The 23,313-nt window shown below is 35.6% G+C and overlaps 1 protein-coding gene across 16 annotated transcripts in view; it reads left to right on the top strand.

The window, feature by feature from the left end:
• Positions 1 to 23,313, top strand: part of DOCK9 (dedicator of cytokinesis 9) — a 112,986-nt gene that overhangs the window by 76,852 nt on the left and 12,821 nt on the right. For 9 of the 16 annotated variants that reach the window (XM_038159646.1, XM_038159618.1, XM_038159589.1 and 6 more), the window contains exons 29-45: positions 77 to 160; positions 768 to 879; positions 3,219 to 3,397; positions 4,182 to 4,298; positions 4,999 to 5,119; positions 5,624 to 5,757; positions 8,878 to 8,992; positions 9,861 to 9,927; positions 11,338 to 11,385; positions 13,121 to 13,257; positions 16,066 to 16,181; positions 17,878 to 18,015; positions 18,329 to 18,511; positions 19,106 to 19,219; positions 19,360 to 19,575; positions 21,297 to 21,354; positions 23,162 to 23,268. In XM_038159646.1, coding sequence (XP_038015574.1) covers positions 77 to 160; positions 768 to 879; positions 3,219 to 3,397; positions 4,182 to 4,298; positions 4,999 to 5,119; positions 5,624 to 5,757; positions 8,878 to 8,992; positions 9,861 to 9,927; positions 11,338 to 11,385; positions 13,121 to 13,257; positions 16,066 to 16,181; positions 17,878 to 18,015; positions 18,329 to 18,511; positions 19,106 to 19,219; positions 19,360 to 19,575; positions 21,297 to 21,354; positions 23,162 to 23,268 — 2,046 coding nt within the window. Of the gene's footprint in view, positions 1 to 76; positions 161 to 767; positions 880 to 3,218; positions 3,398 to 4,181; positions 4,299 to 4,998; positions 5,120 to 5,623; positions 5,758 to 8,877; positions 8,993 to 9,860; positions 9,928 to 11,337; positions 11,386 to 13,120; positions 13,258 to 13,776; positions 13,821 to 16,065; positions 16,182 to 17,877; positions 18,016 to 18,328; positions 18,512 to 19,105; positions 19,220 to 19,359; positions 19,576 to 21,296; positions 21,355 to 23,161; positions 23,269 to 23,313 lie in introns of all 16 variants that reach the window. The other 7 variants (XM_038159717.1, XM_038159657.1, XM_038159707.1 and 4 more) reach the window with 2 other exon arrangements.

Below are 23,313 nucleotides of genomic sequence, written 5' to 3'. Positions count from 1 at the left end.
AAATACAGAAATATAATTACTGAATGCAGAGACAGTAGTAAATCAATTCTATCTTGGTTTTACTTGTTCTCCCCAGAGGTGTTTCACTTTTATGGATAGAGGCTTTGTTTTCAAGCAGATCAATAACTACATCAGCTGCTTTGCCCCAGGAGATCCAAAGGTACTCAGTATTTTTAAACAAGCTATTTTTAAGTGTTGTCTCTTCTTGATGCATGGGGATAAAGTCCTGCATTAAGTCTTTTCCCAGCTACATTAGAAGTCCCTGCTCTGTGCCTAGAGCATTTTTTTTTCCATTAAACCTCTGTTTTCTATTTTGATTCCCATCTTCAGGTGCAATTTTGCCACACTAGAGTGTGTGAATCACAGAAGTAGTAGGGTGTGGGGGTGCCACACTAAGCAGAAATTTTAAGCATGAGTGCTAGAAGTTTGACGTTGGAAGAGTTGATGTTGAATATCATAAGCTACGCTTACTGGAGTGGGGAAAACATGTATCAGATGCCCAAAGAGATTCTGCTGCATGTCCAAACTTTGCTTACATCAATACATAATAGGGTTGTAAACTTTGGACAATGGGAATAGTAAATAGGACCAATTGTTAAGTATGAGTTATTCTGGATTTATTTTGTGCTGACATGTGGAGCTTTGCCAGGTCTATATCCAACATAGTGCAAGACTGAAATGAATCACCCTCTTGTGTTAGAAATTTGTTTTTAACATGTTATTCAAATCACTGCATCAGTTGTTTAATTTATACTTTCTTTCTGCAGGCTCTTTTTGAATTCAAATTTGAATTTCTTCGTGTAGTCTGTAATCATGAGCACTATATACCACTAAATCTACCAATGCCATTTGGAAAAGGCAGAGTTCAGAGATACCAAGGTAAATTTTTCCAAAATAGTGTATGGGATGTTTTTTGTATGTCAGCTTGTTATTATTAGATGTGTACACTGTGTAACTTGAGGTCTCTGAGGTGATGGAAAGCTTGAAATTGTTTAATACAAGTCTAAAGTTTCAATCCTTTCATTGAAAGTTAAAGGAAGTGCTTAGGTAGCAGAGTAATCTTTGCAAAGAGAGACATGGTAAACTTTTTTTCATATATTTATTCAGGTTTAAAGGGACTTGAGTAGGTCTGTAGCCCAGTTTTCTACTTTGATCATGTCAGGCCTTCCTTTCTCTAGAAGTGCTAGTCATTCCACAGCTGGTGTCATTGAAGGAAGTTTGTCCATGCCAGGTGCAGAATTTTGCATTATTCCATACGGAATTTGATTGCCATTTCTGTAGAATCTAGATTCTTCTGAAATGCAGCTCTGCCCTTTGAGCAAATGGACTGTACCTATTCACAAGCTTCCTGAGACTGTATTCCATCTGCCCTTTCAGGCTGTTGATGAAGTAATAGTAAGTAGGATAGTCCTTGGGAAACTCCTCTTGCAGCTGTCTCCCAGTAGGGTACAAACCATTCACCTCCAACTTTTGAGCCCAGTGATCCACATAGCTCTTTTTCACATTTGGGTGTCTCTTCACCTAGACAGAAATGTCTCAGCTTGGGTACTACAATGACCGTGTCGACATCTGCTATTCTCCCCTTAAAACAGACCAGTCTTAGAACAGGATTTACCCTGGGTGAATTTATTTTGGCGATTTCCAATCACACTCTTCTCCTTCACCTGCTGAAAAATGACTTCACCTTGGCTTAACAAAGGTGATAATGAGCAATCTTCCGATAGTATCAGTTAACTCTCTCAGCATCTCATCTGGTGGCATGGATTTGCATGGCTGGAGGTCTCTCAAGAAATCCCTGACCTGATCCTTATCCACTGGCTCTAATTGCCTTTCTTGAAGATAGTCTCTGGACTGATAAGGCCTGGAACTCATGTCAGTGAAGGATAAAGTAATAAAGCTATGGAGTACTTCAGCCTTACCCAAGCCACTGTCTCTAAATCCCCATTTAGCAAATATCCCATGTTTTCCTTATTCAGGGGTTTAATGCTAATGTAATGGTAAAAGCTCTTCTTGTTATTGATGTCCATTACCACTTTCAGCTGTAGCTGAGCTTTGGCTTTCCTGGCACTCTCCATGAATACTTCTGTATTCCTCTTTTATAGCTCATTCTCTCTTCCACTTTGTGGTTTTTTTGGTTTTTTTTTGCTGTGTGTAGGAGCTCAGTCATGAAAGTTCTATGTAGCCCAGCTGGGTTCCTGGTACATCCAGTCTTGTGCCAAAACAAGTCATATGTTTGCTATTGCTTCTGTGGCTGTGAAGACACATTAATTTCTTCCAGGCACTGAACTACAGCAGAAATCACTAAACAGAAGCAAGGAAGGTGCTTTTTACAAGGAACGAGTAAACCTGCCTAACATATTTTTGTAGAATAGGCTCTTTTTAATGAAATGCTTATTCAGTAGACTCTGCTAGTTAGTAAAGTTGAATATCACTAATTAACACTTTCATCAAGGTTGAACAAGATAAAGCAAGATTTGAGACCACAAGCTGAACAGCTGCTTAGAACTTTGGCTTTTTCAGCCTTCGGGAGTGTCTTGGATAATAACACTGCACAAATATTTTCATTGAAAAGAGAGACCATGAGCTGCTGGCTTAGGGAACCTTAGAAAATAGCAAAACCAGAGAAGACAGTGTTTCTGATTGCACAATAAAGAAGAGTATAAAATGCTTCCCGGGAGCTAGGAGTTCAGCCAGGAAAGAAGACCTTTATGAGAAGTGTTTCTGGCTCTGTTTTGCTGTGTTGAGCAAAAGATCTCTCAGGTGATGTGGCTGGCTCTTAAATGTGTTACAAGAATGCCTGTAGTTGTTGTAACACATTATAAAGTCTGTGTAATGGCTGTACTGTCTCAGATATGCTTCTTTCTGACTTAAGGGATTGCCTTACTGAGAGAGTTCTTTGGAAAATGAAAGTGCTTTCAGATTAGCATCTCGTTTTTGATCACTGTATTGAGCAATGACAGTGAACATGAGAAACTCTTCTACACCTCCTCAGCTGACATTGTAAACATATGTATGTTCTAATAAATGAGTCCTTCAAGCTGAAGTTTCCCTAAAGATGTCGTATAGTCAGTACATAAATCCACTGGATTCTTTTATTACACAAAAGGTTCTTTAAAGAGGGAGCAGTTTGACTTTGCTGTGTCTGATGTGCACAAGTGATTGATAAATTGATTTAAATAAAACCGTTCCTTATGTGAAATTTGTATTTTTACTTCCAGACCTTCAGCTGGACTATTCCTTAACTGATGAATTCTGTAAAAATCACTTCTTGGTTGGACTGCTTCTAAGGGAGGTGGGCAATGCCTTACAAGAATTCAGAGATGTGAGGCAGATTGCCATCAGTGTGCTCAAGAATTTGATGATAAAGCATTCTTTTGATGATAGATATGCTACCAGGGTAAGTATATTGCTATGCTAGTACTACAAAATAATAAAGGTTAGGTGTGTACACCTACAGAAAATTTTTTTTCTTTCATAGAAGAAACCCTTGTTAATTTTCAGCAAAATTATTTCTGCCCAGACTGTAATGAAAACTGTATTGAGACCAATCTGCAAATTCCATCTTTTTATCAAATAAATGACAAAGCACCTTTTAATATAATTATATGTGGATTTGCATTTTAGCACAGTGTACTCTAACTTCTGTGCTTAAAGTAATCAGATTTTTACAAAATCTGTGTTTCAAGATGTTCGTTTCATAAAGTATTAGCTCTTAATATTTTGAAGCTGTCCTTCCTTCATCTATTATTTATGAAATGGGTGTAAGAAAATTACAAGTCATGGTGGTAAATTTTGAGTGTTTTTTAATTTTTTGACTCCTTTTATCATCAGCAGTGCTGTGGAGAAGCCAAAAAAATTGTAATGAAAGGTATCATTAACTCATCAAGCTAACATAACATTAATTTACTTGGTTAACCTTAGCTGAAATGACATTAATTTAGGAGTTTTCTGCATTTTATTCAGACAGTAAATAAAATTTGCTGAGCTTTTGTAAATTAGAATGAATACAGTGATGATCACTGCTTTTGCCATTTATGAATGTGAGCTCTGGCTTGGCAAATATTTATTAAGTGCTTTTTTTTTTTTTTTTTTTTTCCAATTTAGGAGTGAATAGAGTAAAACTAGTTGGTGATTAAAAATTAAAATTGCAGTTTTGTAATGAGCTGTTGAACTCTATTTAGGGCCATCAAGCAAGAATAGCCACTATGTATTTGCCACTCTTTGGTCTGCTCATAGAAAATGTTCAGCGGATCAATGTGAAAGATGTGTCTCCATTTCCTGTTAACCCTTCCAGCAATGTGAGTGACAATTTCTTTTTGGTATTCTGAATTGTTTTTATCGTAATTTATTGGTAACCTGTATATGCAGCACTGCATACTCCTGGCAAAAAAAGGAGCTTCAGAAGCCTCAGAATTCTGCAATTTTTCCAGCACTGAAACAAATGGACCACAGAAAGATTGCTAATTTTCTAGAAATTAGAGAAGAACTTAACCCTAAAGGAGTGTGATTTTTAAAGAGCTAGAGTGCCAGAGGGCTACAGGAGAATTGATTAAAATGCAATTTCTGAAGGGTATATAATGATATGGTTGAACACAACTATTGAATCTAAGATTTAATTACTCATGTATTTTACTTCTGTCCTTATCTTCTTGTGTTCCATTTAGTATTAAGAAAAAAAAAATCTCCTAAACTCTTCCAACAAGATAAATATTTGGGTGTTTGAAATAAAATTAATGCGAGTCTTTTTGAAATACCTGTTTTATAGTGTTTCAAATTCAGCAGAATACTCATTTCTTCAATCTTTCCTGAGGTATCTTAAGTTTTAAGATATTCTGAGCTTATGCAAGTATATGAACTTCTCCATTCTTTTGAGCATATTTAATAGAAAATAAATTTTAAGGAAGAAATACTTAACAAATATTTCTCTAGAAGACATGTCATATTCACTAAGTCCTTAATATAGGAAAATAATCACATTTTCCTCTCTTTTCCAAACAGAGCACAAAGGATGATGCGCCGATTTTGCCGACTGCAAGTCAGTTAGTAACACCACAAAAATCAGGAAACACGTTGGATAACAACCTTCCTAAAGATCTGTTTGGTGTTATCTCTGGCATTGGTAAGCACTTAAAAATAGTAAAATAAAATAATTAAAGAGGAACTGTTCTATTTTTTCACTCTGTACATGAAATCTGTCTTTTGGGATCTTTTGGTGTTTGTTCTTTCATATGAAAATAAAGCTATTTTCTGGAGCAGGCCTGCTTTTTTTCCCTGTCAGAGGTGATAGTTAATATATAAAAAATGGGAAAGGTTTTTTTTTATTATTAAATAGGCATGCTTCATCATGGAAGTGTGTATGTATTGCTACATATGTTTTTATTCATGTATCTCCATAGTTGTACATAAGTCTGTGTGTATGTGCTTAGTCACCCTGAGACACATAAATACTTTGCTGAAATTCTAGAATAAGTTTGTCTTCATTAAAAATAACTAAATGGAATTAATTATTTGCCTTCTTAAAAAAATATGGTGATTTTAAAAGTCTGACTGAACTATGGAATGACTTGTATGTATTGTTTGAGATTTTAATGTTGTTTGGGGTTGTGGTTTTATTTGTTTTTAGCTTCCCCATACACCACATCAACTCCAAATATTAATAGTGTGAGGAATGCTGACTCAAGAGGCTCTCTAATAAGCACAGACTCAGGAAACAGTCTCCCAGAAAGACACAGTGACAAGAGCAATTCTCTTGACAAGGTAACAAAAAACAAAGCTAGATAAATCTTAAAAGTGTGTTTCTAAAATTTCATCCTAAGTTTCATAGAAGTTAGCTTCTCTGATCTCCAGTGTTGAATGGGCTTTCTAGAATAACTTCAAAGCAGTATTTTATATAATTTATATAATTTTTTTGCTAAATAATTATCTTGTGAACTCCTTTTGCATTGCATTTACCGAGTTGTTTCACAAAAAATGCAGACAGATTTTCAATGTAGAAACAAAAGCCAGCAGTTATTGTTTTCTTTGCTAGTGAAAGGCACTAGATGAAGTGTATTGATTGTTGCTTGAGAGGATTGAATTCCAGTTAGAACAGCTTCTTTGATTTTGTGGAGACCATCACTCCATCCCTTCCTATGTTCAATGTACTTGGCATTTTTAAATCATTGAAAAAAACAGTTTTTGTGCTTTCTCTGGGTGATTTCTTTTACCTTAGTTTAACTTTTCTAAACCATTTCACTTTAAAGCTGTTACAGATTAGGAGCTCTGGCTGCTGTAGCTATGAGGTATTCAGTCCTGTCTTTCTAGAGTTTGTGTCAATACTGATCACGTTTCATTTTCTTAGCTCTGGTTGTGCAAGTCACAACATGTTGACCTTTTTCCCCTTGACTCTGACATGCCTTCGTGGGGCAGAGAGAGAAGCTTCTCAGAAGGCACTCTGCTCATGCTTTGCGCCCAAGCGGAGAGGAAGAAGAAAATTGTCACCCTCCAAAGAAAAACCGTGTTACTATGGATTTTTCACTTCTGACAATCCCAGCTTTGCCAGAGAAAGTTTTGCATACTACTTTCTCTCTTCAGTTACAAGAAGTATCTGGTTTTTGTGCTTGGTATAGTTAAGCTTCTGAGTGAAGTGTGTGGTCAGTAGTTTTGCCGCTTCTTTGCAACAGTTGAATCTCAAACCCAATATATGCAATTTGACATGTAAAATATGTTCAAATGTCAAACCTGGAGTACATGCACGTGATCTAGTTCAAGTATAAAAAATCAAATCAGTTTCAATAACTGCAGAATTTGAGTCTTGGAGTCTTTGATAGGACTGAAAGTTCTTCTTTGGTATTGACCAAGATAATAAAGAAATACCTTGGTATGCACTGTTGCTAAATGGCAATGCTGTCATCTATTACTTAGTTGTCATGTTGTTAATTACTAATGTGTAGTGTTTTCACCAAGTAAAAGGGTTTTCAAAGGAGTCAACATCCTTTGAAAATTCTGCTCTGGCCTGCCAACTTAGGTAACAGATGATTTATGTTTTGCATGCTGTTGATATTTTCCTCAAATAACACTTAATCCTGGCTTCTTATTTGTTGCTTTCTAAACTTTCTTTCTAGTAGATCAGTTGTTCAGTGCATGTTATCTCCAAGTTTTTGCTCATTGCTTGATATCATTATGGTGAAGAGACATGTTTTTGTTCTAATTTTCTTTCAAAATAATCTGTAATATTATGCTTGTGAAATCAGAATAGACGAGAAGTATGTCAGTTTCTATTTCAATGGGTTATTGACATAATTCTAAATGAAGTAGCTATAGTCCTATTTTATCTGTGTGTATCTTCAACAGTCTTAGTGGAAATATTATCTAGTGCTCTGGGCAGTTTCTTAAAGTGCAAGAAACACAGTTCTCTTTCTGCTCTGTCACCCATTGATTGCCTGCTCTGTTATGGCACCCAAAATCTGCAGAGAGGCACCTCCTTGTTCATCAGAGATACTTCAAAAGAAACAGTTTTTGAGGTCTTTAGAATCTGCAGTAATCAGGCTTACAGAGGTGTCCACCTCCTCCTGAATTACAGTAACTTCTGGCTAGAATTCATCATAGTTTCACATTCAGTTTCACTGTGCATCCATTCAATGACTAGCATGTGATTCACACATTTGCTGGTATCAGAGCCGCAGATTGGTTTAGGACAGGAATTTTTTAGTGCAACAGGATGCGTAGAAAGGGCTCAGCAGTCAGTGGTTGTGATGTGTTCCTTCATGGTTAGTGTGTCTCCTGCTTTCAGTCAGGGGCATGGCCAGGAAGGGTTGTTCTAATGTCACTTCTTGCTTTGTTTGTGCAACCAAGTGCTTTTCTCCCTTGAATCTACTTTGTATTTGTGAAATTTTTACAGTAAGAGTTGTACAGATCAATTATTCCAGACTGTTGACTTCACAGAAAACTTACTAAATGTCTGGTTCATTTTCCATTTGCAAAAGTGGCATATTGGGTGTGAGAATTAGGCACTATAAAAGGCATAATTTATACTTTAAACTAAAGTTTATGCAGTATAGCTATAAAAGCTTCAGACTGAGGATTTTGTAACACTAGACTGTGTGGAAATTACTCTTTTACGAGTCTGCCTGAAGTTCAAGTTATATATTTTTACAATTTTTATTTTTCCATTTTGTTTGGTGGTATACATTTTGAAAGACCAATTATAGAGCTTTTTTCTTTTTGCGCAGACAATGGTATTGTGGGTTGCTGATAAACTTCCCACAAGTGTAGGAATTACATTAAAAATAAAACAGGGAGAGGGTTTGTTTGTTTGTTTGTATGTTGGGGGAGGCGGGGAGGGCAAGAGCAAGTTCTTAGTAGTAGTTAGTCTTCCAGAATGTATATTATTGCCCTTCATGCATGTTTTTCTTGAGGGTCTTTGAATTTTGCTTGAGGTCTTTAAATGGAAGGAATTTGTAGAGGCAGTCCTGTCTGCAGTTCAACAGAAAGTCTCTTGAAAAGCAAAGGAGTGTGTATATATATATCACCTAACAGTAGCATTTGGTTTTCAAGTATTCAGTCTAAGCAGGAGGGGCAGGCTTGATTTTTTACCATGTGAGTACCTAGGTATAATTAACTTGTTTAACAATCACTCTTAGATAACTTTTCCTTTTACTTGTAGGGGGAAAAAAAATATACCTAGAAGGAATTAAAAACAAGCAAAGCAAAGAGGCTTAGTTTGGTATACTTGGTGTGTGTAATGTGTGTTTTAGTGACCTGTCTCTACATGAAACATTTTTGTCTCCATTTGGAGATCCTTTTTCTGCTGCAGGAATTATTAAAGCAATTGGAAACAATTTAGTTTGTTATCAGTTTAAGAACTCTTCAGCCAAAATACATCTGTTTGCTTTTCAGAACCAGCAGAGCAGCACTTTAGGAAGTTCTGTTGTTCGATATGACAAACTTGACCAAGCAGAGATCAAAAGTCTGCTCATGTGTTTCCTTCATATTTTAAGAAGCATGTCAGATGGTAGGTAATTCCTCCTGCTTTTTATAAATTCAAAGTAGTTTCCTGGATTTATGCCTGTTATTTCAATCACTTTTCAAAATCAGCAGAATATTTTAGGTGTAGGTACCATGATGTGCTGCATTTTACAAATATGTGTGATCACTTAAACTCTGACTGAAACCTTGTAAGCATTAAGTACTCATTATTTATTCAAAGTGTGAGGTCAACTAAAGGACTTCTTAAGAAAGTGAACATTTGTGTGTGATGGTACAGTTTGGTTTGGAAAGCAGAGGTGAAGAATAATTCATTATTCTGTAAAAATGTCTTGGGCTAGTTCATTCCTCTGTTCTGCAGAACTGGCTGTACTACAAGGAACCAAATTATTTGATTGTTGTATATATTTCCATTTCTGGAGTATGGGGATATTAGCGCTTCTTCATTCTCCTGGGATGTTTGTGAGATGATCCATTGAATTTTTGAAAGAGTCATGGAGAAGGTTACAGAGGTATAGAAATAGGGCATGAATGGCACATCTTACTTGTTTGTTAGGGTCATACATCTTGTAATCATCCCTGTCTGTGATAAAAGAAAAAAAAAATTAATTTTAAGTAAAAAAAAAAAGTTAGGATCCTTGTGTGAAGAAGCAGGTTATAGGACTAACAGACTGAAATATTCTGAACTCAGACGTTGTTACAGGGCTTTAGGCACTACAGGCTGCACAATTATTACTATATAAAATATGAAATTGGATGGGAATATTATGGGTTATTAATTAACATCATATTGCAGAAACTCATTTGTAGAATTGATATGAGCATTTGTATAATCAGTTTTAGGGAAAACTTCAAATACTACTTGTTATCTTTTAAACTGTTATTCATTTTCCTAGATGCGTTGTTTACATATTGGAACAAGGCTACAAAATCTGAACTCATGGACTTCTTCACCATTACAGAGTAAGTTTTTGTTGTGCTTGTCCTGCAGCTGTATGTTTTGCTGTTCTGTGAACAACATGACTGTGGATATAAGCATGTGTAAATGCTTTTTTGGTTGTTGTTTGTTTTTTGGTTTTTTGTATAACATTGTCCTGATGTGTTCAGAACTCCTTAACTTGATGTCCACAATTGCATGTCTGTCCAAAACCATGGTAGTCTCTGGAATCAGGCTGTACAGAAGGGATCTCAGGAGGTTCTTGAACAGCAAGTAGTCCTCAGAGTATTGCGGTGCTCATGGAAGAGGAACCAACTGTCTTGACACCCTTCTGCATTAAACTGTGTCTTGTAATACCAGCTGTTAAACAGCAAATACATGGTTGTGTAGCAAAACTGATGGAATTGCATAACTTCAGAACCATGCTCCTAGCATTCCTCATGTGTCTTCTGCTATTCCCTAAGGGAAGAGGTGCAGGATGAGTCCACTATTCCATTGAGTCCACTAGTCTAAAAGACAAGACGATCTCAGAAGGGGGAGTTGAGGTTATTTTGTGCTCAGAATGACAAGGCTGGGGAAGGCAAACACCGTTCTGCCCAGGCAGGTTGGAGACAGCTGAGCTACTCAAGGTCTCAGTAAAAAATGAAGCTGAGTTGAAGAGGCAATTAGGCAGTCTTTTTTCTCACTCTAAGCTGGCATATGGAAAACGTAGCCTGAAAACTGGCTTTCATTTTGGCTTTACACTTTAAAGAAGGACTTTTAGAACATCTCATTGGAGGAACAAGGGATGTTGTGTTGTTTTCTGTATTATTGGAATAAATGTGTACAATGTGAAAAGAGTAAAATAAAATCAGTATTACAGCCTCCACTCACACTACTTTTCTTGATTTGAAAATATGACTTCTAGTTATTAGTCATAAGTGTTGTGCACTTACCATAGATTACTTTTTTAATGAAAATTATTTGTTGCTAATTTGTCTTTGACATCTTGTTATAAAAGCATATTCTGTTTTGAAAGTAGTTCTTTCAGAAACCCTGTGGTTATCCTGGAATCCGGAGACCTTAAATAAAACCCAACAAAACAAAAAAAGCCAATTTGTAACCAAGTGAGTTTACGCTAGGATGGGGGGAAGCAAAATGTTTTGCACTCATTTTAAGCACTTACACACAATTTACAAAATTTGTGTAAATAGACAATGTCTAGTTATCTCTTTGCTTCCCTCTTCCATGTTAGTTGCCCTGTCTTGTTGTCCATTTGTAGATAACTGACACATTTACCTTTTCTTAGCTTGGGGTCTGGAAGGGAATTTTAAGGCTGCGAGAACTTTTATGATGTAAGAGTTTAAAGTTAACAATAATTGTTGAATAATTCCATTGTACATAAATCTAGAAAAGATTTTTTTAAAGGTGGCTTCTCTGACTTGTGTTCTCTGCAGAGTGTGCTTACATCAGTTCCAGTACATGGGGAAAAGATACATAGCAAGGTACTGTGTGGAATTTAAATTTCACTGTCTTGTTCATTAATAATTGCACTGTGTAAGATATGCCTTGAACCTCTGTAAGAAATAAACTGCACAAGTAGAAGAGTTAATTTGAAATTACACATAAGATTTTGAAGTAAGTAACTGGTTACCATATTAACAAATGTGTATCCTGTCTGGAAGTCTGGTATTTGTTTAAGAATGATCTGTGAGCTGTTTTTTAATGATGATTTCAGAAGCCACCCCTTAAATGCCATCTTTTACAGCATTTTTTCCTTAAAATAGTGTCTTTGGGAAAGAAACTTGACAATGTTTTGTTTATTCAGTTGGGCATAAAACCACATAAATGGTTTTAGAAATTTCATATATATTGTATTTTACTTGAAGGTGAGTAGTGAACATTCCAACACTGCTGTTTTTAAATTTGGAGTCCAAAGAAAATCAGTGGGAGTCAGAAACTTGTATTAATTTATTTTAATATCTTTGCATTATTTTTTTTAATATAAAGTGTTTTTTAATGAAGTAAAAGATACCAACTCCTTTAGGCCTTACACTGTGGTTGACATGGTAATAGCGTTATCATTAAACTGGTGTGATTAAAATATTGGCCCTCTTGAACTCAGTGAGAAAGTTGTTGCTGGCTTGGATGGTAATACATTCTAACTATAATGTTAGCTTTTTTTAAATTTAGATAATGTGAATCTTCTTCTACAGACTTGACTATCTCCTTGGAGATTTTTCTGGGGGGAAAAAGTGGTTCACATAATGTAAAAAACTCAAAAATAAATCTGGCTTTCTTAAGGTTTTGATTGTAATCTTTGTGTTCAAATGTACATCAAACTCTGGATGTACAGGAGTCTATAATTCTCAGGCTTTTTGTAAAAGTTCTTCCAACTGCTTTGTTTGATAAGTTTGTAGAGGACACTACTACACTTCTTTTTTGTTTACTGATCACCTGGTCTGTGTGCTGCATGTTAATGTTGAAAATGTTGAGCTGTTGAATGCATCTGGTGTTGTGAATTTTCCCAGTGAATGTAACTTTCATGTGTTTCACACTGTCACTACACTGAAGTATATCACAGTCAATGCACGTACTGTTAAAACACACAAATGACACAGAATGAAAGGGAACAGGGAATTCTGCAGTTCAAGCACTGGTTGTCATTTTTCATCAGCTCTGGTGGTGGTACACAGTAGGAAGTTAGCCTGTACTGATTGCTAACACAGATCACTTTTCTGTTTTCTTCATTTGATTGCTGCAAATTTAACAAAGTCTATGGCTCTTCTCCCTTCCTGCTTGGGTAAGAAGTATATGATACTATCTCAGTTAATTCCTGCTTTCTTGTTGCATGTATGCTTTCTAATTTTACTGCTGTGTGTCCTAACTTTTTTTGCTAATTTTTTTTGCAATCAAAATAGAGGATTCAGTTTTGGGTTCTGAATATTTTCAGAATATTTATGTTTGCAAATACTATTTTTTTGAAAGCTCTGAAGTAAATTTAGCACTTCAAGAGTGACTGCTTGTGTGCTTTTGCTTTCATGCTTTGAGGTTTTAAGAAAGAGTTTGCTGTGATGCTTTTTTTGAGCTACCTATTTTTGTTTTATAAAGAAAACAGTGAATAGGTTGCATTATAATTCTTTCTATAAAACTTCTTGTGCTTAACTAACAGCACTTCCTGTCTTGCTGCAGTTTGACATGTCTAACTTTTGCTTCTATCCCATTTCACCCATCTTGCAGGAACCAGGAGGGGTTAGGATCCATAGTTCATGATCGAAAATCTCAGACATTGCCTGTTTCCCGTAACAGAACAGGAATGATGCATGCCAGATTGCAGCAGCTGAGCAGCCTGGATAACTCTCTCACTTTTAACCACAGTAAGTCTCATGACATGATAACATCTGTCATCCTCAGCCAGTACCACAACACCAGAGACAGGTCCCAGAGCCACACCAGTGCATCCCAATGACTTTTACTGTTCCAGGTCAAACGAATAGCTGGAAGCAGTCCATGGTCTGTTCTCTGCTTTGTGATAGAACAATCACTGCTGGGTGGTGCCATAACATGGAGCATGGTTAACTACAGTTTACCTTAAAACTGTATTTTAATATTTTCTTTTAGTTATGTACGCCTCAGACTTGTGCTGCGCACAGTTACAAAATTTACTTTTTTTTTTCCTATTTGTTTTATTAAGCTTCAATTTTTTTTCTTCTACATGGTCTTATAAATTACTAGCCTCAAATTAAATATATGTGTTCTGACCATATCTCCATGTTTTGACATCCCCTGAGGAGAAATAAGTTTCTTAGAATTTCTACAAAGATTGTGAGCCCATGATATTAGTTTTTCTGGAAGTGAAAAAGCGTCCAATAATGAAGTGATTTTTCTGTTTTCAGTGTGAGAAAGATATCAAGTATTCTTGGAATTTCTGTAGACAATGGTAAGATTTAATCAGGTTGAAGTCAGCTTGTATAGACTGCTGTATTGAAAACTAAATCTGCTTGTGGCCTATCTTTTTAAACATTCTGCTTCTAAATTGCAATATACTGTATGTAAAGTATTCTAAAGCACCATTTCTCAAATTTCAGCTTCAAAAAACAATGAAACAACTGGTTGACTAATTCAGTAAAATACAACACTGGTATTGAAGAGTTGTGTGCAGTAAAACTTGAGTTAACTGTATTTTCACTGTGTTCATTCTTTGATTTCTCAAAGCGTAGCTAACTGTCCCTTAAAATCTTTTAGCTCTTTTTCTGTAATAAAAAGCAAAATTTAGCCTAATTGCACAAGACTTATCATATTGTCTTGTGTAAAAGTGAAAAAAAATCCCACAAAACCTCTCTATTCATAAATGCATTATCACATCTGCTTAAATGTAAGCAATGCAATTGCCTGCTTTTAAAATGTCAGACAAGTATGTGGAAATTACTTTTTTTTTCCTTGCAATCAGTCTGCTACTGCTGTATCATCATAATTTCTCCATGGTTGTTGATACACCAAAGAAAGCCTTTACACTATGTGGCTACACATTTGGTACAGGATAATACTTTGCAGATAAAGACTGGTTTTAAAAAAAAACCTCTGAGAAACAGGTAACATGTCCCTGTGCAAAGAGATTTCATGCTTTCAGAACATGGCAATGTTTACTGATTTTTTAGGAAACAATGAGCTGAAAGATTTTAAAAAATGCATGCTCATGTAAAAAGAAACTTTCCATTCTTTTCCAACTGAAGGAAATTATGAAGGAAGGTGTCTTATTCAGATAATTTTGTCTAAACTGATAATAGGTGAGTTTTTTAATGGACAGTTAATAAATATCAGGATATTACACATTGTATTGACCAAGGTTTTACAAATCGAAAATATTTTGCTGTAAAAACCACATCAACTATGAGATTGATTTTTATTTCTTTGTTCTTGTTGTTAACTTCCAGTTTTGCTTAGTTGTCAATCTGCCTCTATCATGTATTCAAAGTAGCATTCAGAACTTGAATAATTTTGCAGATATTTTGTGTGGGATACATAAAGAAAGGAAGTGTCTGGTGGAAATAGTTGCTTTGCTTGTTTCTAAAATCAGGATTCTTTGGCAAGATAGTTATCTATTAGTGTAAATTATAAACTTATTTTCTCCCTTTTTAACCACCTAAGCTAGAAATAGAACTGAAATACTGGTATGATACCTTTCATCTCTGAGAAACTTCAGTATAGTTTTGTGCTTAAAGAAAGAATGTATAAATCTAAAGAAACTGGTGGTTATGGGTATATGTGTGTAGTTCAGCCAGGGAAGCAAGGTGGTGCAGAAAGAAGTGGCCAGGAGTCATTACAAAAGAGTTTGGCGTTTCTTCTCTTCTTTACTTGATCTCAACAAGTTTGTCATCCTTGTCATTGATTTAGTGATGCTAAGTTGTCTGTAAATCTCACATATAAACATGACCCAGACCAAATGTTTATAAAGCAGCTTAGTCGTGTTTGTCAATCTGGTGCTTCATGACCAGTGTTAGGGAACATATGTGACATATTATTATCAGTGCTGGAGCAGGATACATTTTTTAAATTATTAAAATTCACTGTGGAGGTAGAAGTGATAGAATGTTTTTATTAAATATGGAGATATTGCATTGTATTTCTACAAGAGCAGAATTTATTACTTGGGTGGTAAACTTGGGGATATAAGTATGGGATTGTATTCCTTCCGCTCTTACTATTTTGTATTTTTATCTTGGTTGACTTGTGATTAACTTTGAGACCATTGTAACATCACTAAATTGCCAAAACTACATGTTTTCAGCTGTAACTTCATCCTACTGCAGTACTTACCAATATATGTGTGTGTGTGTATATATATATGTATAACTGCCTAGCTTTATATATATATATACATATACATGTGTGTCTACATGCACATATATATGAAATATCACAGAGTTTTTAACTGCTGTTTAATGCTTCTGTTGTTGAAATTCCTACCTAATATATTTTATAGTCCTATGCAAATTATGTTAGAATAATTGTCTGACCATATTTGAAACTATTTAAATGCGTATGAATTATTTTCCTATATTGAATACTAACTTCTGTCAGGCTTTTTACTTGGTAATCTTTTCCTAGTTCAGCAAGTCTTTTGGAAATAAGAAACATTTAAATGAGTGTATCCAGCACTTACACTTCATTTGGAATTTCTGCAGGCTATGGCCATTCAGATGCAGATGTCCTTCACCAGTCTTTACTTGAAGCAAATATTGCCACCGAAGTTTGCATTACAATTCTGGACACTCTATCATTATTCACAATGGCTTTTAAGGTTTGTTCATGACTTGGTGTTAACTTTAACCCTAAGTATCTTTGAGAATAAATACTTTTAAAAACTATTTTTTAAGTTACATTTTTGTAGTCTAGTTAAATGGCATTGCTATTTTTAGCTTCTCTAGCATTGTATTTTATTATTTTCATGTAAAACTGATAATATCTCACAGCAAAATGCTTTGGCTTCAGCTATACATCATACACAGGCAGTAATCTGTGGGAAAAGCTTCCTCAGCCTAACTTAAAAATTGTTCTCAGAGCTTTAGTGTCTACCTAGTATTAATGGTAAAAGTGGCTTTTAAAGGCCATGTGAGGTGAAAGATCTATGGCAAAACCATAATTGGATACTCATATTGAACTTGGCTGCTTATTACAGTAATGCACTCCTTAATAGTGATTTGTGTGTTCCTCTTCTGCAACCTTTTTCCATTTGTCCACTAATAAGACTTCTTTTAGTTGTATCAGTTGCTGTAGCTCTCCTGTGGAATCTTTATATAGCACACCCACTTACTTACCCCTCTGGGCTGTTTTTCTGAGGTTTTCCAGACATTAAAATCAAAGCCACAAAAAGGAGAGATGATAACTCTAGCTTGGTTCTCCTCTAATTGGAGCAGTGTATCCAGATTTTTGCTTGAAGATTCAAATTTAGTGTCTTATTTTTAATCTAGTTATGAAAACATGAGTTTATTTACAATGAGATTCCTTTTTTTCTGGTAATTTAATTAGTAGAGCTTAGAGCCAGTTCTGTCCACAGACCTGGTTACAGAATTGGAAATTAATAACCTAGCTATAAAGATTTAAAGAGGAATGAACACTATTCCTTCGATTATCAACCCATCATGCTTGGAATGACAATCCTTCAAGGTTATCTGTGTTGTATATTGAGAAGGTAGGCAAGAGTATGCCAGAATAGTCTCAAAGGTCCAAATAAAACAGGACCATCAGGAGCTTCTATTAAATAAACTGCACCAAGACACAAAAAATCAGAGTCATATGGTGGTTTGGGTAGTAAGGGACTTTCAGAGATATCTAGTTCAACCCTTCTGCATGAGCAGAGACAGCTTCTACTAGGCCAGGTTGCTCAAAGCCCTATCCGGCTTGGCCTCGATTCCCTTTCAAGGAATTGGGCATCCTCTACTTCCCAGGGCAACCTGTCCCATGGCCTCAGCACCCTCACTGTAGAGAAAGTTCTCCTTATGTCCAGTCTGAGCCCAGCCTCTTGCACTCCTTTGGAGGCCTGTATATCTGCAGTGATGACAATGAAGAGTGGAGGGCACCGAGGGGAGTTGCAGAAGGGGCAGGACCTTGTGGAATGACGTTGCAGTAGGAGATGCTGCTATGAGAAAATTCCCCTGTCTGACCTGCTAAAGCCAGTGTAAGCAAAGTCTGGTAATACTTTGAGTGTGCTCCTCAAAAAGCTATTAATAGTAATGGATTTCATTAACAGCTGATAAAAACAATTGTGTTCTATAGCTCTATTCAGAAGGCAACACTTCCTTTATAAGCAAAATTAATGAAGTGTTAGAAATACCTAGTTAGAATTCAGGTATGCATGTGTTATTAAACATCTTGGTAATGCCATAGAGGTTATATTTTTTAAATGTTCTGCTTTTTGATGATCTATATTCTTAGTAGTTAATAACAATAAATGTGTTGCTGTACAAAACTTCTAAATCCTTGCTATTGTTTTAAAGAATCAGCTACTGACCGATCACGGCCATAATCCACTGATGAAGAAAGTATTTGATGTATACCTCTGCTTCCTTCAGAAGAATCAGTCTGAAACAGCATTGAAAAATGTCTTCAGTGCTTTAAGGGCACTTATTTACAAAGTAAGAAGTTTTCAGAAATTCATCTTCTAGTACTTATCCAGTTCTTTAGTTAACAATATACTTGATAAGAATTTAAGAACTAACATCCCAAAATAAAATTGGTGACTAAGGACTGATCTGATCTCAACAGTGTGGAATGCTTGTCCTTTGATTTGCTGTAAAAGTCGTTCTGTGTCATGACCTACTCTAACTCTTGCTCTTTCCACAGTTTGAGGATATGAATATATTTGTTTTTTTCTTGACATGCTTAATTTTATCAAGATCTGACTCTAGTTTTAAGGAATAAATTCTTTGTTTTCTTCTTTTTCCTCAGTTTCCTTCTACATTTTATGAAGGTAGAGCTGATATGTGTTCTGCGCTGTGCTATGAAATTCTGAAGTACTGTAATTCCAAGCTGAGTTCAATTCGTAATGAAGCTTCACAGTTACTGTACTTTTTGATGAGAAATAATTTTGACTACACAGGGAAGAAGTCTTTTGTTCGAACACATCTGCAAGTTAGTATATTTTCTTTTCTTTTTTTTTAATATTGTAGATACACAGTTGCATACCAGTGTGCAAAGCCCTGTCAGATAGACTTAAAATAATTTATTTGGGCTTCAAGCAAGGCTGGTACTAAGAGTAAGAAGATGGCCATAAAAACATATTCAGTACAAGGAAATACTTAGAAACAGTTGGATGACCCTGTGTTTTGTAGGAAATAAATTTTATTTGTCATTGCAAACATTCTGTTTTATAGGTGTTATTTTGTTTGTTAAAGGCTGTATCCTGTTGCATCTGAAGAAGGATAAGAATGCAGCAACAAGCACACAGAAGTCTAATGTAAAACAAATAATTTAAAAATTGTGTGTCTTGACAAAGCTGGGAATAGTAGTTTGCCAGTTTAATGACCTCTGGCTAGTTCACCTGGCAGTCAGTCATGTGTCTTGAATTTACACAAGCCTGTTTTCTCTTGCCTATGTTATTGTACAAGTAATTGGAAAAGAACCCCCAAACATTATTTTATTTAAGAGAATTTGTAATTGCCTCAGAGGTACATCTCAAGGGTATTTCATGAAATATGCACTAACAGGGTATTTGTTTCTGTCAAGGTTATTATTTCAGTAAGCCAGTTAATTGCTGATGTGGTTGGAATTGGAGGAACTAGATTTCAGCAGTCTCTTTCCATCATCAACAATTGTGCCAATAACGACAGAATTATTAAGGTCTGTTTTTATCCCTCTTTCCATACTGTAGAAGGATGCTTGAAGACTCTTTCATAGCATCTTTTCCAGTTATGCTTTATCACTTTGCTGTGCAATGACTAGGAAAACACAGCAGTTAACCTGACTTTTCCATGTTTTAGCACACTACATTCCCTTCTGACGTGAAGGATTTAACCAAACGGATTCGCACGGTGCTGATGGCTACGGCTCAGATGAAGGAACATGAGAATGATCCAGAAATGCTTGTAGACCTCCAGTACAGCTTGGCAAAGTCTTATGCAAGTACACCTGAACTGAGGAAGACGTGGTTAGACAGCATGGCAAGGATCCATGTTAAAAATGGAGATCTTTCAGAGGTAAGAGAAAAAAAAATCAAATTAGTTTTAGCTCTGGTATAAGCTTAAGCTTGTCCTTATAGAAAGGACACAAAACTACAATATGTAGTTGCTAGCATGTAACAGAATAAATATTTTTAACAATTTTTGAATTGTTGCTGGATTGGTTTCAATAGCTGATAAGTTTTTGTCCTACCCAAGTACATCTGTAAGTAATTTCTGGTTATTAATGTAAGGAACATGTTTAACTGCTATAGCTGACACACTACTAAGAATGGAATGCACAATGAAGCCATGGAAGAGAGGCCTTTTGCTTAAAAATATCTTTGTTATTACTTGCTTAAGCACTTAAAGCCACTCCTTGAATTCTCCTCCAGTTGCCTTTACAGAATTAGCTTGATTTTATTCCAAATTGCTTACTAAAAAAACAACAAATGTTCTAAAAACTGACCAATAATTCCTTATGTTGTTTGAAAAAAAAGGAAAGCTTTCTGTTTTTACTGTGCTCTTAAAATATTCTATTCTAGCAAAAAGCAAAATTGGGGGTTGTTACATGTCTTAATGAGACATTAACACTTTAATTGGGTACAGATTAATTTTGTCTCTTTCTAGAAGGTTTTTCCATCTGAAGGTAAATTGCTTTGTATGAAATCATTGCATTTCATAAACATCTGTTAAGATGAGCATCATGTAAGCAAGATTTCCAAGAAATAGAAGGTGCTATCTTCCAAACTCAGTTGTTAGTACTAGAATTCTCTTCTTCTACATGGTAGCAACACAGAAGGCATACACATTGCTCTGTTATTAGCTTGTCTCTTGAGCTGAACAGCTTCACCTATCTGAGAACACAAGGTCTTTCAGTCCTTTTCAGTTATGTTTTTCATTTTTTTGTTAAAATCTTAGAAATCTTAGACTCTTTGACTGTGCAACTAGATGAAGATGTCTGCAAATCATCAAGTTCAACTCAATACAAAGTATGAGTAAGAATTTTTGGCAGATTCTTACCTTTTTCCTTCACCTCCTTTTTTTGAGGTTGTGCAGCCTCCATATTTGAGCTGTTCATCTGATAGTTACTTTGCTGAAAGCCTAAGCCTTTTTAATAAAACAAGAATATGAAATATTTTTAATTTTTTTGGAGAAAAGTTGTCAGTGTCAAATCCATAAAAAAATTCAGATATATTAAAATTATTCTGTCCCTCTTCTTTTTTTTTTTTCTTTTCTGTTTTCCAAACTGCACTAATCAAATTTCTTCAAATTCCATTCATAGATTAGATCTCTCTTGCTGCTCTTAGATGGCCTGTCACCAGTTTCTTCTGCATTTTCCTTGGTCAGGAGCCAAAAAGCAGACAAGACAGATTAGCAGAAGGGCTACTAAATGTTGAGTAGAATCATTAATAGCTTAACACTTAAAATACCTCCCCCCAAAAGAGAGATTCACTTGTTTTTATTACAGCATGATGTTCCTACCTTGTGATTTGTGACCCAGGGTCACTCTTAGACTGTGAGCTGCTGTCCATGCCAGTGCTCAGTGCTCTGGTTGAGAAGGAGCAGTGCACTTGCAGAGTTACTGCTTTACATAAATGAGGGGGAGAATTCTTGCAGTAGTCACAGAATATCTCCTGCAAAGCAGCAAAAAAGAAAAGTGAAGAACTTGTCTCATACTGTTGCTCTCCTTATATACCTTGTTTTTAATACTCCCATTTTAATTGTATTTTAAAAGATTGTTACTATTTCTGTTTTAGGCAGCAATGTGCTATGTCCATGTAGCAGCACTGGTTGCAGAATATCTCACACGAAAAGGTATGATTTCAGAACCTTATTTTAATGTATTCAAATATATTTTGTATTAGAGTTTGGGAAAATCAATCATTTCCTTGAGGAAGTTGTATGTATTTCAGTGTTCACTAGGGAATAAAATCTGACCTAACCAGGTAGCAAACTCACGTGCTAAAGAGTAAAGTTGCATATCTAAGGGGCAGCATTTCAGGTGAAGGCAAAGTAAAATTTTTGGAAAGTAAAAATTTTAATTTTACACCAGAGCTGCTAATAGCTCAAATCAGATCCTTTCTAAAGCAAAGTTATCCTTGAATATTCTTGTTTCTACAAGCAGTCAGTCTCTCACTGCCTCTAGGGAAACCTGGCACTGCCAGAGGAGTCAAAATAAATTTGTACAAATGTTCAGATGTTCAATCAAGGACAATAGTGCTCAGGCTGTGTCACCTTGTTGTGGTATATTCTGTGTCAGCAGCTGTTTGTAAGAGTGGATTCTGATGACCTTTGAGATAGGGTAGAAAGCTACCTTTCATCTACAGGATCAGAACAGTTCTCAGGGATTTGAAATACAACTTAAATTAACAAAAAGAGCTCTCTTGGAGAAAATTTCAGGAATCTGTTTAAACTGATTATGATGTTGAGAAAGTGTTTTGAATTTGTGGGCAAATTCATGTTTGCATCTTTTTAGCTTTGCTTTTGCATGACAGTTCAAAATGAAGTAAAATCATGAGTCTAAAAGATGGCTTGTCTCTGTTCTTTTTGTGCTTCTCACCAAATGCTTGTGCAGTGTATAGGCTATTTTCTTTGCCCCAGTGATTTCAGAACCTTCTCTGAGACCAAATCTGAAATAAGCTGCTAGGACAAATTACTGTGTCCAGTTGGAAGCCTGATGATACCTGGGAACTAGTGATAGTCTCTATTTATTTGTGAGTCCTTTGGGTGTTCTGGTTTTTTTTGTACACTGTCATATAAAATTCATTTCCTCTCAGCAGGGGGTCACACTTCTACCTGTGATACTTCTAAGAAAAGCCCCTTGCATTTGAATCAATAATGCAATAAAACCTCTGATGGTCAGAACTCCTAACTGAGCAGCAAGAATCTTTGTAGGAAAGCATTGTAAAATAAATATGTGCAAATCCTTAAGCTTCCATAATATTTACTGATTGCCCTTGAGGTTTTAATTGATGCAGAAAATCCTGTTTTCTTCATTCAGCAGTCTGATGTAATCAAAAATATCTAAACAGCATGAGTAAAGGACATGGCTTTCATGTTGGAACATTCTATACCCCATTTTTGATATTTTTTTTTTCAGTAAAGGAAGTTAGATTGGTGTTTTGTTAGTTTTTCTCCTGTTTTTCTGTGTTTGAATAATCCGGTTTGCCATCCCTTGCCTGATCATTTTTTATGGTTAATATCATTCATGTTGTTCAGACTGAAAAAATGATGTGCCAGGTCCTGCCCCTGTACTCAGGTCAGGCATGACTTCATGGCAGTTTAATTAAATACTATAAAAGTTATCTTGAGTACCTTAGACTCAGGGTGGAGTAGATTAGACACAAATTTAAGAAAAAGTAGGAAGATTCAAACACTACTTAGTTTGGTAGGTAAGGGTCCAGATATTAATGTTTTTGGGTTTTTTAAAACCTGTTTGTACATTCGCAGTAATGTAAGGTCTTCTATTTTAATCATGCAGTGGGAGGCTGATCTATTTCTTTATTTATTTGTTGATAGGTGTATGTAAGCATGGCTTCTGCTTTATCCAGAATCACAAAATGGCCCAGTGTTATCCTGCTGGAGAAAATTCAATTTGTCTGTGTTTCTTTTTCAATGACAGGGATGTTTAGGCAAGGCTGTACTGCTTTCAGAGTAATCACACCGAATATTGATGAAGAGGCTTCAATGATGGAGGATGTTGGAATGCAAGATGTTCACTTCAATGAAGTAAGTAAACATAAAAATGTTAAAATTTACATACATGGAAGGGCT

The sequence above is a fragment of the Motacilla alba genome, chromosome 1, assembly GCF_015832195.1.
Source record: "Motacilla alba alba isolate MOTALB_02 chromosome 1, Motacilla_alba_V1.0_pri, whole genome shotgun sequence".
Taxonomy (NCBI): Eukaryota; Metazoa; Chordata; class Aves; order Passeriformes; family Motacillidae; genus Motacilla; species Motacilla alba.
This window is presented reverse-complemented; position numbering and strand designations above follow the sequence as displayed.